The sequence below is a fragment of the Megascapheus bottae genome, chromosome 6, assembly GCF_031878675.1.
Source record: "Megascapheus bottae isolate mThoBot1 chromosome 6, mThoBot2.hap1, whole genome shotgun sequence".
Classification (NCBI taxonomy): domain Eukaryota; kingdom Metazoa; phylum Chordata; class Mammalia; order Rodentia; family Geomyidae; genus Megascapheus; species Megascapheus bottae.
Genome location: NC_143514.1, coordinates 56,912,700 through 56,930,264, shown reverse-complemented (window position 1 = coordinate 56,930,264; position 17,565 = coordinate 56,912,700). Strand labels below are relative to the sequence as shown.

Genomic DNA, 17,565 nt, shown 5'->3' with positions numbered 1-17,565 from the left:
GCTCCTGTTGTATTTCCCTGTAGTGTTCCTTTAGCAATGGAGGTCACCTGTTCGCTGCAGTCAGTGGAAATGTCATTCATATTTTCACCACCAGCAGCCTAGAAAACATCACAAACCTGAAAGGACACACAGGGAAGGTAAGTGAGCAATTGGCATCTAGGAAAATAAAAGGCTTAGATACAGTCACTATGTGATACAAGTGACCCAAGAAGTAATTCCTTTTTTCACAAGGTTCACTGTCAACATGGGGAGAAACGAAACCAACGCACTCACTTTGAAAGGAAGTGAGGAGGAGCCAGGCACACTGGAAGCTGGGGTGTTTTCAAAGGCTTGCTCCTAGAAGACTGAGTAGGAATTAACCAGAGCTGGTGGTGATAGTCATTGTAAATAAGTATTAAACAAAATGGGTCTAGGAACATAGCTTAGTGGTAGAGTGCTTGCCTGTCATGCATGAAATCCTAGGTTCAATTCCTCAGTACCACATGAACAGAAAACGCTGGAAGTGGTGCTATGGCTGGCTTTGGGCAAAAGAAGCTCAGAAACAGTGCCTAGGCCCTGGTTTAAGTCCCAGGACTGATACACACACACACATACACACACACACACACACACACACACACACACACACACACACAGAAAGAGAGAGAGGGGAGAGAGAGAGAGGGGAGAGAGAGAGAGAGAGAGAGAGCGAGAGAGAGAGAGAGAGAGAGAAGAGAGAGAGAGGGAGGGAGGGAGAGAGAGAAGGAGCTAGATTTCAGGAATGTCAAAGAAACTGAAGAGTCTATAGAATTGCAACATAGCTGTTGGGATAAAGCATGGGATGAGATGGGACTGGGGAGGTTTACAGAAGTCCAAGTCCATGACCCTTACTAGCCTTATAAGGATTCTATGCCTTATCTCCCGTGTTCCTCAAACTCATGGAGAATTTTCAGGAAAGGGAATATGATCATAATTAAAAGATTAACTTGGTTGCAGACAGAAGAATAAAGAGAAGGGGGTCAAAGATGCTAAGGAAATACTTGTGTATGTCTACATGATAAATGAGAGTATTTTGGATCCTGGTCATGATAACCTAGCAATAATTTGTCACAGCCTTAAAACTCATATTCAGTCTTGTATTTATAAAGTGAAAAGGGAAGGAGTGATTGGTTTTTAGTACTACAAGTATCTTAGAAAACAGAATGTTAGCAGTTCCAAGGAGCCATGTTTTATATTTTCAGATCAGTCTTGGTCAGGAAGGGACATTGAGCCCTAGTCTAATTGAGCCCTTGAGAATTCATTTTTCCACACTTTGAATGTGTGTGTGTGTGTGTGTGTACTCTTATCTGGTATGTCTTTATCTCCTATAGGTTCGATCTGTTGTGTGGAATTCAGATGACAGCAAGCTGATTTCTGCCGGCACAGATGGTGCTGTGTATGAATGGAATCTGTCTACTGGAAAGAGAGAGACCGAATGTGTCATCAAGTCCTGCAGCTACAACTCTGTGACCATCTCCCCTGATGGCAAAATTATCTTTGCTGTTGGATCAGACCACACACTCAAGGAAATTGCAGATTCTTCAGTGAGTCTCCACCTGTCCCACCTCTGGGACGGCCTCTGGCAGGAGACAGCCCCCTAGGCTTACTCAAGAAAGTATAATGTGGGGGTTGGAGGCGTGGCTCAGTTGATAGAGTGCTAGCCAATGAGAGAGAGCAGCTGGTACCAAACTCAAGTTCTGGTCTTGGACTTTAAAAAAGGGAAAGTAGAAAAAGTACTTCCTCATGGAAAAGCATCTGACTACTCTTCCTGTAGCGTCCACTCAGTTCTGGTCACTTTCTGAACTTCCTGCCCAGTGGCCTTCTGACTGGATTGAATTGTGGGGTCTTTTTCTCTTTTCACTTTGCTTGTTGTCTGGAGCTTCCCATTTGCCCTCCAGGCATGGAGACCAGAAGCACCTCTACACTGCACCCTTGCCTTTGGTCTGCACTTAGCAGAAGTAAAAAATGTAGCTAGAGTTATCTCCTGTCACTCAGATGCAACAGCGGGTCCTTTTGAAATCTTGAACTGTAAAATTAAAGAATTTCTACGTTCAGCTCCATGGGTAGGGAGAAGAGCTCAACAAAGGCGATTCAGACAAATGTGGCTTGTGATGCTGACCAGGAGCCCAGCGACAGCTCATCTCTAGGGCTCCTTAGCCCTTGTTATGGCTCCCACAGCCACAGATCAGACTGTGGCATTGTTGGAACCCACTTAGAACCTGAAGATTCTCCTTTACATGCCTAGGAAGCCTGGTCCTGATTCTGTAGCAGCTTTTACAGAGCTGGACCAGAATAATGCTTCCTTAGCACAGGGCTATGTTCCAGTCTCCTTGGGATCACTTCTAGCTGGCACATTGCATAGCCCATGACAAACTTCCTTCCAGTAGACATATGGGTTGGGGCAGGGAAGTGGGGTGGGGGGGATGGAGTGGTTAATGGGTGCATTGAGGAATGAAGGAATAAATAAGTTTCCTTAGTATACTGCTGTTTATATATAATGGGCAGAAATCAATGTTTCCTCCTAAAATACCACTTTACCCCAAGTAGAATGGCCAATATTCTGAACTCAGACAATGACAGATGCTGGCAGGGTTGTGGAGAAAAAGGAACCCTACTGCACTGCTGGTGGGAATGTTAAAAAGTTCAGCCACTCTGGAAAGCAGTTTGGAGGTTTCTTAAAGAACTGAAAATAGACTTACCCTATGATTCCGCCCTACCACTCCTGGGCATCTATCCTGAGCATCATAACCCAGGATATAATAAGGATACTTGCTCAGCTATGTTCATCTCTGCACTATTCATAATAGCCAGGTGATGGAAACAACCCAGATGTCCTACTGCAGATAATTGAATACAAAAAATGTGGTATATATATATGGAATTTTACATATAATGGGAAGAAATCAATGTTTCTTGAATAAATTTAGGATCAACATCACATTCTCACTTTGAGAAGCAAGACAACATAGTTGTCAACAACTGAGCCTGGTGTCAGACTGCCCTCAGGTGTATAGGTGAGGCAAGTTACTTTCCATCACTGGGACTCATCTGTTGCATCATCTTTAAATCACACAGAAGTGGGACTCCCTGAGAGGGAGATGGTGAGGTCTGATGGCTTGCCACATGTAAATGATTTGAGAGCCATGATTAGCACACAGTAAGTGCTAAATAATGTCTTCCAGGCTCTAATATTTTCTTTTTTACTCCTTGTCAGTCAAGCAAATAAGAAGTATTTGGCCTTTTATATGTTAAGTACTATGTCAAATACTATAAGAATAGAAGAAAAATCCTTAAATTAAAAAAAAAAGTCTTGAAGCCAAGTGCTTGTGACTCATGCTGTAATCCTAGCCTCTCAGATGGCTGATATCTCAGGATCACAGTTTCAAGTCAGCTAGGGCAGAAAAGTCAGTGAGATTCTTATCTCCAATTAACCACCAGAAATCTGGAAGTAGAACTGGAAGCTGGAGCTAAGGCCCAAGTAGAACACCAGCGTTAAGTGCAAAGGCCAAATGAAGCACGAGGTCCTAATTTAAAGCTCCTGTACTGGTGCGTGTACACACACACACACACACACACACACACACACACACACCCCTAAGGATACTATTGAAGGAGAGGAAGCAAATGTTGCCAGGAATCTAGAGACATAGCTTGGACCCTTACTCTAAACACAGTTGTATGTCTTCCAGGTCCTTCGAGAAGTATCAGCATTTGACGTCATCTACACAGCTATTATCATCTCGCATTCCGGGCGCATGATGTTTGTGGGTACCTCGGTGGGAACCATTCGTGCCATGAAGTATCCTCTGCCAGCGCAGAAAGAATTCAACGAGTACCAGGCTCATGCTGGCCCTGTCACCAAGGTGAGTGGGCCCTCCCCTCAGGGCCCAGTGCTAGGTCCTACCTGACTTGCTTTCTTACCCTTCTACCTCAGTCTCACCCCCAGGATCTGCTCGCCCTATTTATTCATCTACCAACCATTTCCCACACATCTGTTGGCCACTAGTGTTCTTTAAACAACTTTTAAACTGGATCCTAGGAGTTTATGTCCAACTTGTTAGCCACAATGCCATGTACAATAGTGAGTCATTGGATGGATACTGTAGGGGGTCCTACCTAGGTCACCAGCACACCAGCAGTTTGGCCAAGAGATTATCCCCTACACCTCCCTAAGGATATAGAAAGCCACTTCTGGAGAAAGTGAGCACACACTTGTAAATTCATCCTCGAATTTCCTCCTCTTGTTGAACAAGTGTCTATGTTCAATAGTGAAAATGTGGCAAACAACCCATGACAGTAAATAGATGAATGGATACACAAGTTGTAGTAGATTCATGTAATGGAGTAGGAAAAGGATTCTAAAATCTACTACAACATGAACCTTGAGGATATTTTATTAAAGAAGAGAATCACAAAATGGCAAATAAGGCAGGATCTCACTTTTATAAGAGCTTAGGAGTCTTCAAAATCATAAAGACAAAGATGCTAGTTGCCATGGGCTAGAGGAAGGAGGAATGATGGGCTTTACAAGCTAAAAAAAACCCAAAACCGGGGCCGGGAGTTTGGCCTAGTGGTTAAAGTGCTTGCCTAGCATGCATGAAGACCCGGGTTCGATTCCTCGGTACCACATATAGAAAAAAGCCAGAAGTGGTGCTGAGGCTCAAGTGGTAGAGCTCTAGCCTTGAGAAGATCCAAGGACAGTGCTCAGGCCCTGAGCTCAAGCCCAGGACTGGCAAAAAAAAAAAAAAAAAAAAAAAAACCCAAAACCATAAAGATGAATGGTGGTGATGGCTATATGTGCCAGATGTAGTTAATAGCACTGAACTGTACACCTAAAGTGGTTAAGATGTACATTTTGTATTAGATGTGGTTTGCTACAGCTAAAGTAAATAAAAAGGATTATCCAGCATGAGAAATGGTTGCTAAGAAATCAGCCAAGCTAGGTACTTAGCCAGACAGTAGCTTGAGATCTGAGGATCACAGTTCAAAACCATGAAAGTCCATGGAAGGCCAATTAACCAGCAAAAAGCTGGAAATGGTAGCGCACCAGCCTTGAGTAAAAAAGCTAAGATTTAATGTCTGCCCTGCATTTGGTATTAGCACAAAAAAAATGATAGCCAATAGTAGATTAAAGATTACTCATAGTAAATAAAAATGTACCATTTATTTTAAAGAACCCCTGAAACATAGGGGGAAAATATGTGTTTCCTCTCCTCTTTCCTCAGGCTTATTTCAGACTAAAAAACACAAACATGCAAAGTTTTAAATTCAGCGCAAACTCTTTCATTGGCTTGTCCATAGGCATTCTCCTTATTGAGATAAGATCTTTCATTATAAAATGAAATCTTTCTGTGTGGAGCCTGGGCCTTGGGTCTAAAGGAAATTGCTATAGTATATTTCTCATGTTCCTTTCAGATTTACTAAGTCTCATGAATATGATAGTTCATTTTTTTTTCCAGTCCTGGGCTTGAGCTTAGGGCCTGAGCACGGTCCTTGGACTTTCTCAGGGCTAGAGCTCTACCACTTGAGCCTCAGCACCACTTCCAGCTTTTCTCTATGCATGTGGTACCAAGGAATCGAACCCAGGTCTCCGTGCTTGCAAGGCAAGCACTCTACCACTAGGCCAAACTCCTGGCACCAGAGAGTTCTTTTTTTACTATAGAAGCAATACATGTTTCCAAAGTAAAATCTTCTTAAGGAATAACATCATCATTAATATTTGATGCATTTCCACTTTCCCTTTCATATATACTATGTATATGTTAGAAAAAAATTATCATACTACATGCCCACTCTTTTGTGATCTGTTCTTTTTGTAAAAAAATTAACTCGGGGCCTGGAGTTTGGCCTGGTGGTAGAGTGATTGCCTAGCATGCACGAAGACCCAGGTTTGATTCCTCGGTACCACATACATCGAACCCACAACTGACAGGGGAAAAAAAAAAGAATTACATGGGATCTGAGAGAATTACATCAAATTTAATTCGAGTATAATATCAAATGAGAAAACTGACATGGGCACACCACATGTGTGTAAAGAAAGCTGTATCGTTGAATCACAAGTATAGTTCATTGCCCTCCACCACCATCAAGACACAGAAATGTCTCATCACCACCAACGTACCTGTCATGCTACCAGACTGTAGTCACACCCACTCCTCCCCACCATCCCTGGCAACCAGTCATTCTGTCTCCATTTCTTTAGTGTTGTCACTGAAAGGCCCTTATGTGAATGGAGCTACACAATATTCTCTCTGGAATTAATTCTCTTTCACCTCTAGTTGCTTTGTTTATTAAGTTTATTCTTGTCATTGATGAGTAGTATTCCACACTAGTCCATGCTAAACAAATCACTTAATCCTTGTAGAATATATTTTTCCTAATGTTTTGGCCACTACAACTAAAGCTGCTATAAACCATCATGTATATGTGTTCATTTGTATGAAAATTGACAATTCTCTGGGGCAATTGCCCAGGGATGTAATTGCTCAATCTTGTATAATAAGTGGATGTTCAGTCTTCTAAGAAACTTGCAGATTAAACTTCCATTAAACATCTCCAGTGACTGTACCTTCCCACCAGCACCATAAAAGAGACCCCGTTTCTCTGCATTATCACCAGCACCTGGTACTTGTTATTACCACTGTTTTATATATCAGTTGATTTAATAGATGTGCAGTGTTTTCTCATCATGGTCTTTGAATTTCCTTAGCGGCTAAGAACATGGGACATCTTTTGCATGCACGCTGGCCATCTCTTTTTCCTCATTGGTGACATGTCTTCATGTCTTTTGCCTACTCTGGACTGTTAGTGGTTCATTCATTGTTGAGTTTGGAGAGTTATTTTTATATTCTAAATCACAATGGGCTCCTTCTCTGCTTCTCTCTCTTTCTCTCTCATACACATATGCGCTCTCTCTCTCTCTCTCTCTCTCTCTCTCTCTCTCTCTCTCTCTCTCTCTCTCTCTCTCTTTCTCGTGCGCACACACACACACACACAATTTCACTAAGTAGCCCAGGCTGATCTCAAACTCAAGATCCTCTTGCCTCAGCATCCTGAATATTGAAATTATAGGAGTGCACCACAACTCCTGGCCCATAGAATCTTGAAATTCCAATTTCACAGGAACTGTAAACATAGCCTCACCCTTATTCATTCTCAGAAGGAAGCTTGTGAGGGCTTCTGTCTCATTCTTTCTTCCATCCCTGGGAAGATGAGACAGCGAGGCCGGCCCTTGGTCTTATGGGGTTTGCACACACACCAGAGAATCAGGAATTTAAAGAGGTGGAGTGTTTTTAAGGTTATGAAGAAAGCACATTAGAGTCAGGAAGTCAAGATCCATCTCTGCCAAGACTATGGATACAGTCAACTGAGATACCAAAAAGTCAATGCTAAGAAATACAAGATTACTAAAATCAAATCTACCAAGGCAGAGGAGTGATTGTCCCTGCTCTAAAACCCACTAAAATCCAGGTAGCAAGAGACAAATGCATATGTAAAATAGTCATTAAAGAACCTATCCTTACCTTTTTTTGCACAGAAAAAATTATACCCAATGACAGAGACTTAAGATAATAATGAGACATGCTGGCAAAAAAAGGCATGATGAAGAATAAAGCCTTAGCTAAAATGCTGTATGTGATAACATCAAGAAACCAGGAGCTGGGCATGATGGTGCATGCCTGTAATCCCAGCTAATTGAGAGATAGAAACAAGAAGATTGGGGTTCAAAGTCACCCTTGGCAAAAGTGATCCCAAGACCCCCATCTCAACAAACAAAATAAGCATAATGGAACACATCTGTGAATCTCAGACACTCAGGGCATTCAGGTAGGAAGACTGTATTCTAAGGCTGGCCCTGGGCAAAAGCATGAGACACTATCTGTAAAACAAAGTGAAATTACAAAGTACCAAGGTTACCAGCCTCACAAGCATGAAGTCCTGAGTTCAATCCCCAAAACTGCCAGAAAAATAAAAAAAGAAGGAGCCAGGTTCCTGACTGACCCCTGTTTAGAGGCAGCCTGCCAATAAAGAGATCCATTTCTCTGCCACAGTGCTTTTACGGGATTCTCTGCTAGAGAGACTAGAGCCCACAGAAGTAACATAGATGCCTTGCCCCAAAGCCAGCTCAGCCCCAGTCATCCATGGTCCCAGAAAGCTTCCTCTCTGTGATCTTTCTTTCTGACAGATGACGCTGACCTTCGATGACCAGTTCCTACTGACCGTTGCAGAGGACGGGTGCCTGTTCACCTGGAAGGTCTTTGATAAGGATGGCCGGGGGATCAAGCGAGAGAGGGAAGTAGGCTTTGCTGAAGAGGTGCTCGTGACAAAAACAGACATGGAGGAGAAAGTAAGAACCAGCTCTAGGGAAGAGGGATGTGGAAATTCCTTACTAGACTGCATTCAGTTTGTCAGACCAGCATCTCAGGCCCTCTGCAAGCCTGGCTGTTGCCCTGTCCTAGAGGCCACCACGACAGCCTACACACTCCATCCACACGATCAAGCTGTCCTCCATTCTCTTCCACCCTTGTACTGCCTATTTTTTTTTACCTCATGATCATGTCAAATAGACCCTTGAAAACTAGCTTGGGCTTTTTAAAAAATCTCCATTTTCTGGTGTATTTATTAAAATCATAAAATTGAGGATTAGCCTAGGTGCCTCAGGCACAGCCTCACGGTGAGAAAGACATGGTCCCGGGCAAGAATGAAATGGGTCATGACTCAAAGCCCACCCAGGCAGAAAAGTCTACGAGACTCTTATCTCCAGTTAACCAGTAAAAAAGTAACTGGAGGGTGCTACAATGGTAGAATGCCAGCTGAGCAAGAAAACAAGGAGTGTGACGCCTTCAGTTCAAACCTGAACACTGCCAAAGCAAGGAAGGAAGGAAGGAAAAAAGAAAGAAAGAAAAGAAAGAAAGAAAGGGAAGAAAGAGAGGGAAGAAAGAAAGAGAGGGAAGAAAGAAAGTGAAGAAAGAAAAGAAAGAAAGAGAGGGGGGCCTTCACTGCTCTTTTTATGAGCAAATAGAAGTGAGGCTGTGTAATTCTAGCTCCTCAGTAGGCTGAGACTTGAGGATAATAGTTCAAAGCCAGCCAGGGAAAGAAAAGTCCATGAGACTCTCATCTACAATTAATCATAAAAAAGCAAGAAGTGGAGCTCAAGTGGTAGACCACTAGCCTTGAGCTCTGTGCCAGAGCAGGAACCGTGTGTACAGTTCTCCTGTGTGTGGCACATAGTTTCTATGCTACACACAAAGAAGACAATCAGTATTGACAAAATCAAACTGACAAGCCAAGTACCCCATTGTATCTGTGAAATGTACTAATTGCTAGTGCATGAAACCTTCTTTAAAAAAACAAAAGGGAAGGGGTGATGTTGTCTAGGGGAGGTATGTGCTTTGCTTGCCATGTATAGCTGTAACCCCCTCTGTTTCAAACATTTTCAAATAAAAATAATAAATAAATAAATGCAAAAGAGTGGGCTGGGCTTGTAGCTTCAATGCTAGAGCCTAGTGCATGTGAGACATGGGCTCAAACTCAAGTACAGAAGGGGAAAAAAATTTAAAGAGCTAGGCCAAACTCCCAGCCCCAGAGCCCATTCTCTTAAATAGTGTACCAAGGGGACTTCTTTCCCATCGATGCAGCAAACATTCCAAAAAGCATCTTGTAGACTTGAGTACATACCTCTGGACAGAGCTCCCTATAAGAGAAGCTACATGTCTGACTTACAGACAACCCCAGAGCTCTGTACTCACTGCCACTGAGCAAGAACCTAAGTGTGTTCACTGAAGATCATTAGCTAGACACTGGGTATGCACAGTTGAAAAGCCAGACACAGATGCTCACAGTTGAGTGGGGAGAGAGATGGTGAACTTGTCAGGACAGTAATGCAAAGCAGCCACCAAGCAAGATGATAAGTAACTGGTGTTCCCTGAAGAACCCCTCTAGAGATCCCTGGAACTTTCTACATAAAAGTCAAAGTGGAGACAGACAGACAGACAGACAGAGACAGAGACAGATTCCAGTATCCCTGTGGTGGGCAAATATGGCTGCCTTCTCTTTTCTTCCTGGAGGGTAGAAGAGGAGACTAAATAGGAGATACAAGGCTGAACCAAAGGCCTGATTGACCCCAGTGCCCAGCTAGGCATGAAGACCCTGTCACCAAGCTGGAAATGTCTGGGGCTTACTTGCTGCCTACCTCCTGGCCCTCCTTCCTCTCTCAGAATCCACACGCTAATCATCCCCTACAAACCTCTCTAATTCTTCCTTTCAGATCTTTGCCTAGCACCTTCCCTGGCTCCCCCTCAACCTGTATCCTAAAAGTCACACTTTCCCAGCCCCTGGTGGCTCACCTGTAATCCTAGCTACTCAGGAGGCTGAAATCTGAACATCACAGCTCAAAGCCAGCCCAGGAAGACAAGTATGACACTCTTATCTCCAGTTAGTCAGCAAAAAGACAGAAGTAGAACACCAGCCTTGATCAAAACAACCAGTTGAGTATTCAAGGCCCTTGAGTTTAAGCGAGGCCCAACTCTCAGGTGAAAGGCCTGACCATCTGATCTCATCCTACCCCACACCCACTCGGGCTCTACTTTTGCTAAACTAGTACTCTTAGGTTATTCTCTTCTTCTGCTCCCCTCTATCCCTGCCTCAACTCAAGTGCCTACCATCTCTCACCTGGACTGTGCATTCATTCCCAAACCCATTACCTGAACAGCCATGTCCAATCCATGTCCATTGCTGCGCAATGCTGTCAGAAAGATCCTGGGACCAACATAAATAAATAAATAAATCAGTCAGCTTACTCACGAGACCTTGCGGGCCGCAGGTTAAAGCCACGGTTTAAATATTCTCATTCATCTGCTGTGAACACTCCTGATTCTGGGTCCTTCTTCCACAGGCTCAGGTTATGTTGGAGCTAAAGACTCGTGTGGAAGAATTAAAAATGGAGAATGAGTATCAGCTTCGACTAAAGGACCTGAACTATTCTGAGAAGATTAAGGAACTCACAGACAAGTTCATTCAGGAAATGGAGGCCTTAAAAACCAAAAACCAGGTCTGTCCGAGAACACTGAAGGAACAACCACAAGTCTTAAACAAATTGCTCTGTTGTTGAAGACAAGGCTGGCTTGGTGTGCTCAGGCCTTGATCAATCAAGAAGTGTAGAATAATGTTCAGTCATGAAGCAAAGTTGATTGTAAAGCACGTCAGAAATGTATACAATAAGATGCTAAGTGGAAAGGAGCAGAGGATAAAATTTTCTTTCTTGAATGGTATTAATTAGGTACAACAAGTAAGCACAGAAAGTAGATAGCCATGCAGTTATCTCTGTAAAGCTGGGGTTATGGATAATTTAAACTTCATTGTTTATATTTTTCTATCAAGTTTCCAAGTCTCCTACAATAGTATTTATTACATGTATGATCAAGAGAAAAAAAGGTATACAAAATGACTTGGTGGTAGAATATCCTGGATTTGGTCCCAGTATCATGAAAAAAGGAAGGAAGGAGAAAGCGAAGGAGAGAGAGAATAAAACCACAAGGTTTTAGAATATTGATTTCTAGGCCAGACGCTCATGGTTCATGCCTGTAATCCCAGCTATTCAGGAAGATGAGACCTGAGGATCATGGTTTGAAGACAGCCCGGGCAGGAAAGTCTGAAATCCATATCGCTAATTAACCACTAGAAAACTGGAAATAGTGTTGTGGCTCAGAGTGGTAGAACACTAGCCTTAGGCAGAAAAGCTCAGGTACAGTACCCAGGCCTTGAGTTCAAGCCCCATGACTGACCAAAATGAATAAACAATAAATACATAAAACCCCATTCTTTCCTTTCTTTTGTTTTTGGTTGGTCATGGGGCTTGAACTTAGAGCCTGGGCACTGTCCCTGAATGCTTTTGCATTACCACTTTGAGCCACAGCACCGCTTGTAGTTTGCTGGTGATAACTGGAGATAGGAGTCTCACAGGCTTTCCTGCCCGGGCTATCTTCAAACCATGATTCTCAAATCTCAGACTCCTGAGTAGATAGGATTACAGTGTGAGCCACCAGTGTGAAGCCCAATTTTTTATCCGAGAGATGTTTCTTCTAATGTATTACCTCTATGGATCAGAGACTTAGGCTGTAAAATCCCTGGCTAACAACGTTATCAGTTCATTTATTTAGTCAGCAAGCATTTATGTGAGGTGATTCATATGCACAAAATTAGATGCCTGGCTGGAACTCCATAGGTAGTGAGCAGCTGTCCTGGTCAGTCAGAAAAAGCTCTTCATAGAAGTGTACATGGTGACATTACCTAAAGAGCTAGAAGCAATATGCAAGTCACGTCATATCCACAAGGATATGAGTGAATTCTTACCTTTTCAACCCCAAATCTACTTGATAGACCAGAACTACTCATCACTGACAAACCCATTTAACAGCCAGGGTATAAACAGGAAGTGTAAGAACATTTGGGATGAAATTGTATACGGGTAAAAGTGATCAAGTTGCTCCACAGAACTGTGTTTAGTGCAAAATCAAAGCCTGAAGAACAAATCCTCATATATGAACTGTACAATGTGTGACTTGTGAAATGGGTTCTGGGTGCCTTGAGCAGATGCATTGAAATGGAAAAATGTGACTCTGTGTTTTAGGTTTTAAAAACAGAAAAAGAAAGACAGGATGCAGCTCACCAGGAGTACCTGGATGAACTCCTAGACAAACAAAGCCGGGAACTGCAAGACCTAGGTGAGTCTACAGAAAGCCACGTGGGCCAAGGGAGACTGGTGAGACCCGGAAGGGGACAGCCAGGGACAGATGAGTACAACAGATATGACTCTACAAACAGTCCACACTTATCCCCTGCCAGTTACCATGGTTTTTCACTCCTGCCTATTGACTTATTTCTTAAGTACATATTGAACACCTAATACATGCCTGTAGGAGATAAAGGAAAGCTCAAGTTTAATGCCTTGATCCTAGACTTAGCACTTGCCTGCTAGGTGCTTTAAGGCATCATCTGACCTTACCCAAGGCTCACCGTGTTCTTCCCTATTTTGCATTCTCAGGCCATTCTTCTTTGGCCCTGAACTTTTAAATGCCACCTCCTCCATACCTTCCTAAAAGCCTTTCTGCCCAGAGTGGTATGGAGTTGGTTGAGCTGCCTGGGGAAATGTAGAGAAGGAACAGGTGAAAGAGCAAGGCAAGGGTACAGATCTGGCAGGGGCAGAAGTCAGGCAGGCTTGACCTTAGCTCTGAAGGTGGCTGCTCCAGCCACATGCCCCTAAGGCTGCTGCTGCTCAGCCACTGTGATAACCTGCCCTCTGGGCTGGGAGTTTGGCCTAGTGGTAGAGTGCTTGCCTAGCATGCACAAAGACCCGGGTTCGATTCCTCGGTACCACATACATAGAAAAAAGCTGGAAGTGGTGCTGACTCTCAAGTGGTAGAGCTCTAGCCTTGAGAAAGTCCAAGGACAGTGCTCAAGCCCTGAGCCCAAGCCCAGGACTGGCAAAAATAAATAAATAAACAAACAAATAAATAAATAACCTGCCCTCTTTCTTCCCTTCAGAATGTTGCAACAACCAGAAGTTGCTTCTAGAATATGAGAAGTACCAGGAACTGCAGCTCAAGTCCCAGAGGATGCAGGAAGAATATGAAAAACAACTCCGAGATAATGATGAGACCAAGAGCCAAGCCCTGGAGGAGCTGACCGAGTTTTATGAGGCCAAGCTACAGGAGAAAACTAGCCTTCTGGAAGAGGTACCTTTGGGGAACCAAGCTGTGCGTCTTCCTTTCCAGAGGGAAGTAGAGAGAGGCCAGCATTAGTCATTCATTCATTCATTCATTCAATGTTCTGTCAAGTAGCTGCTGTCTGCCAATATGTGCTATCCATTGGGGACTCAGTGGGAGTTATGAAAGGAAACTTTTCACCCTCAAGAAACTTACATGGAGTGGGAGAGACAACCAGTAGCTTCACAAATAAATATAGAATTAGAGCTGGGTATTAGTGACTCACGCCTATAATCTTAAGTATTCAGGAGGCTAAGATCTGAGGATGTGGTTCGAAAGCCGCTCAGGCAGGAAAGTCTCTGAGACGCTTATCTTCAATTTCCTAGCCAAAAAAAGAAAAAGGTGGAACTGGCCAGTGCTGGTGGCTTGTGCCTGAAATCCTAGCTATTCAGGAAACTGAGATCTAAGGATCATGCCCTATCAAAAGCCAGCCTGGGCAAGAAAATCCATGAGACACTTATCTCCAGTTAACCACAAAAATGCTGAAAGTGTGGCTCAACTAGTAGAGTGCTACTCTTGAGCCAAAAAACCAAGGACAATGCCCAGAACTATGGTCCAAGTGATAGGACACTAGCCTTGAAAAAAAAACTAAAGATGAGTCTAGGCCCCAGTACTAGCATGCATGCATATGTGCATGTATGTATGCACAGGCGTGCACACACATACACACACAAACTATATGTATGTACATATAGTGTGCATATATCATATTTATATATAATTTTAAATAACAAAGTATAATTTTATAATGTATAAAATATATAATTATATAATATAAAATTATATATTATAATTACAGCTGTCTCAAGTTCTGTGCAAAGATCTAGAGATGTTGGTAAAAGGAAGTTATAGTGATGGAGCTCAAGGCCTGAGGGGGCCAAGGAAGAAGGTGGACAGGACAGAGCTTCAGATTCCACCTCTGTCATCAGGCTTTTGTCTCATTCTCTAGGAAAGGCTTCTGTGTTCCCCATATTCCAGGTCCTCTCAGCACAGGAGCAACCTGAGCCCCTTGTCCCATGATTTTTACCCCATCCCTAACCCCCTTTTCAGGCACAAGAAGACGTTAGGCAGCAGTTACGAGAGTTTGAAGAGACCAAGAAACAGATTGAAGAAGATGAAGACCGAGAAATCCAAGATATCAAAACTAAGTATGAGAAAAAGCTTCGGGATGAGAAGGAATCTAACTTGAGGCTCAAGGGAGAGACAGGCATCATGAGGAAGAAGGTACGAGGGCTGTTCCCCAGAGACCCAGGGCAGGCCCAGGACATATGGCAGAGAAAGCTGGGGACAGAGAGCCAAACAAGAGTCCCTCCTGTATGTCCTCACCTCCAGAGAGCAGGTTAGGACAGTAACAGTGCCAAGTGTGCCTTTAGGCACATGTGCCTGCCGTGGCCTTTGAAGGAGCCACATCCATTTTCCCAGCATCCTTTTCCATAGGGTCACTGGGCTTCCCCACACATGATTAGATGCTCTGGGCTTTCACTTCTGGGGAACAGAAAGTGACAGAAGTGGGGATGAGTTCTGCTGAGTTTGAGATAGACAGCTCTTGGCCTGGAGCTATCTTGCAGGCATGGTGGATCCTGTTTGAATTCCTGAAGGTGGGAGTATAAGCCTGGATAAAGAGGCTTTTTTTAATTTGTTAACAAGGTGAATCAAGAATTATTTATTTACTGATGGTAGCTGAGTGACTCTTACAGATTATAGTTTCCTTCAAATTAGTCAGCCTTAGAGAAGCCAAGAACTCATACTCCTATTGAGTCTAGGGGACAATCATGCCTTCCATTCTCAAACATGGCTAAGACAGCTCAGTAAGTAAGGTCCGCTGTGACCTTCATTGGTCTCTGATTGCCACCCTTCAAGGCCTGTGTGATCATGGAAGACCCTGAGTCTACTCAGGGAACTTACCTCAGAAGCTTCTTATCAGAACAAGCTGTTTTCAGATGCAGGGAATGGGGCTTGGAATACTCTGTCATCCATTTGGCCTGGGAGAATCTGAAATGATCTCAGATTATCAAGAAATTCACTCCCACGAACAATAAAAAATAAAAAAGAGCTATACCTTGAGACCCAGTCTTAAAAACAACAACCAAGTGTATTCCCTTCCAAATGCAAAGATGTTGAGTGCATGACATTCTCAGTTCTTCAGGGGAGAAGCCTTCAGCCCACAGCTGGTCAGTGGTGAGGAGCTCTTAGGGAGGAGTGGGGATAAGCTCCAAGACCCCCGTGGTCTTTTCTGTTGCTGTTTGTATCTTCAGTTCAGCAGCCTCCAGAAGGAAATCGAAGAGCGAACCAATGACATTGAGATGCTCAAGGCAGAACAGGTGAAGCTGCAAGGAGTTATCAAGTCTCTGGAGAAGGATATGCTAGGCCTCAAACGAGAGATCCAGGAAAGGGATGAGACTATTCAAGACAAGGTGAGGGCTTGTCCCGTATCCTCTTTCAACCACAGCCCTGTCTTCAGGCCTGGGAGTGAAGGCATCCAGTTTCTTGGAGCCCATTTATTTGACTCGATGGAGGAGACATGAATTGCCCACTGTGTGCTTGGTACTGGAATGGTTATTGCAACCCATCACAATTCTGCCAACAGCTGGGGAGAATGAACAAGTGATGTTATGGGTCAGGAAACTGAGCTCCAAGAGGTTGAGTATTTTGCCCCAAATCACATTTGTAAGTGATGGGGTCAGGCTGAGTCAGCTGACTCCCAGCACTATTCCAGACATCCTAAGGTGACCCATCTCCAAGGACAAGGGTAGCTTACTCACCACATGGCTTACATGGGCCTCTTGGCCAGAGAAGGACTCCTGTGTGTCCCTATATGGCCCCATAACTACTAGGTACCCCAGGAAGCTGATTGTTACCTTAGTCAAGCAAAGGTTCCCCTGTGGTCCAATGTGGGCTCCACCCCTCCATTTACCGAGGGTCGCTTGTTGGGCACTTCTCCAAGCCTTCCATTTTCACCTTAAAATGAGGATGACACCCATGGAGAAGAACTGGAAGGGTTCCCCGGTCCTGTGCCATTTCCACGTGGAAAGGATTGTGTATGAATCTGAAGCTCTCCTCAGTTTCCCAGAGTGAGAATCGACAAGGAAGAGACCTCACCTAGAAAACTATCTCCCAACATCCTTCATGTGTCACATCCCCTGTCTCCACCATCACAGAAGCCAGTGGAAAAATGTCACTATGTCATGCTCCCTCTCTTTAGTGGCCAATTGCAGGGTTCAACAAACTTTTTCTGCAGAAGACTAGATGATAGACGTTTTAGGCTTTTCCTAGCCACATGGTCTCTGTCTCAACTCACCAACTCTGGGTACCATACATGAAACTACTTATGAGCAAATAACCATAAATGAATGAAATTGGCTATATTCCGATCAAAATTTATAAAAAAAAAAATAGGCCACAAACCAAATGTAGCCCATGGGCTGAATTTTTCCTGGCCCACAGGATAAATTCTGAGCTCTTCAGACCAACATGTAAGACTTTGCCTTCCACCCTCTCCCCAGCCTCACTTCGCACTTCCCCTGACACTCAAGCAAATTAGTCTCAGCACCCTTAATACATAGCTGGCCTCATAGCCCCCTCCTTCACGTCTCAGGGATATATATATATATATTCTTTCCCACTAGTGTTTTCTCCTTAAGAACAGGAATTACATGGCAAAAGGTCTTCATTCAGTAAAACATGGATGGATGGATGGATGGATGGATGGATGGATGGATGGATGGATGAATGGATGGATGGATGATAGACTCACCCACAAATCCCAGTTGCTATCAGTATA

General features: G+C 43.7%; 1 protein-coding gene across 5 annotated transcripts in view; it reads left to right on the top strand.

The window, feature by feature from the left end:
- Cfap57 (cilia and flagella associated protein 57) overlaps positions 1-17,565 on the top strand; it is a 61,210-nt gene that overhangs the window by 24,148 nt on the left and 19,497 nt on the right. For all 5 annotated transcript variants that reach the window (XM_090335054.1, XM_090335052.1, XM_090335055.1 and 2 more), the window contains exons 9-17: positions 24-137; positions 1,350-1,562; positions 3,708-3,881; positions 8,207-8,368; positions 10,916-11,071; positions 12,650-12,743; positions 13,564-13,754; positions 14,835-15,008; positions 16,040-16,198. In XM_090335054.1, the coding sequence (XP_090191180.1) occupies positions 24-137; positions 1,350-1,562; positions 3,708-3,881; positions 8,207-8,368; positions 10,916-11,071; positions 12,650-12,743; positions 13,564-13,754; positions 14,835-15,008; positions 16,040-16,198 (1,437 nt within the window). The remainder of the gene's footprint in view (positions 1-23; positions 138-1,349; positions 1,563-3,707; positions 3,882-8,206; positions 8,369-10,915; positions 11,072-12,649; positions 12,744-13,563; positions 13,755-14,834; positions 15,009-16,039; positions 16,199-17,565) is intronic.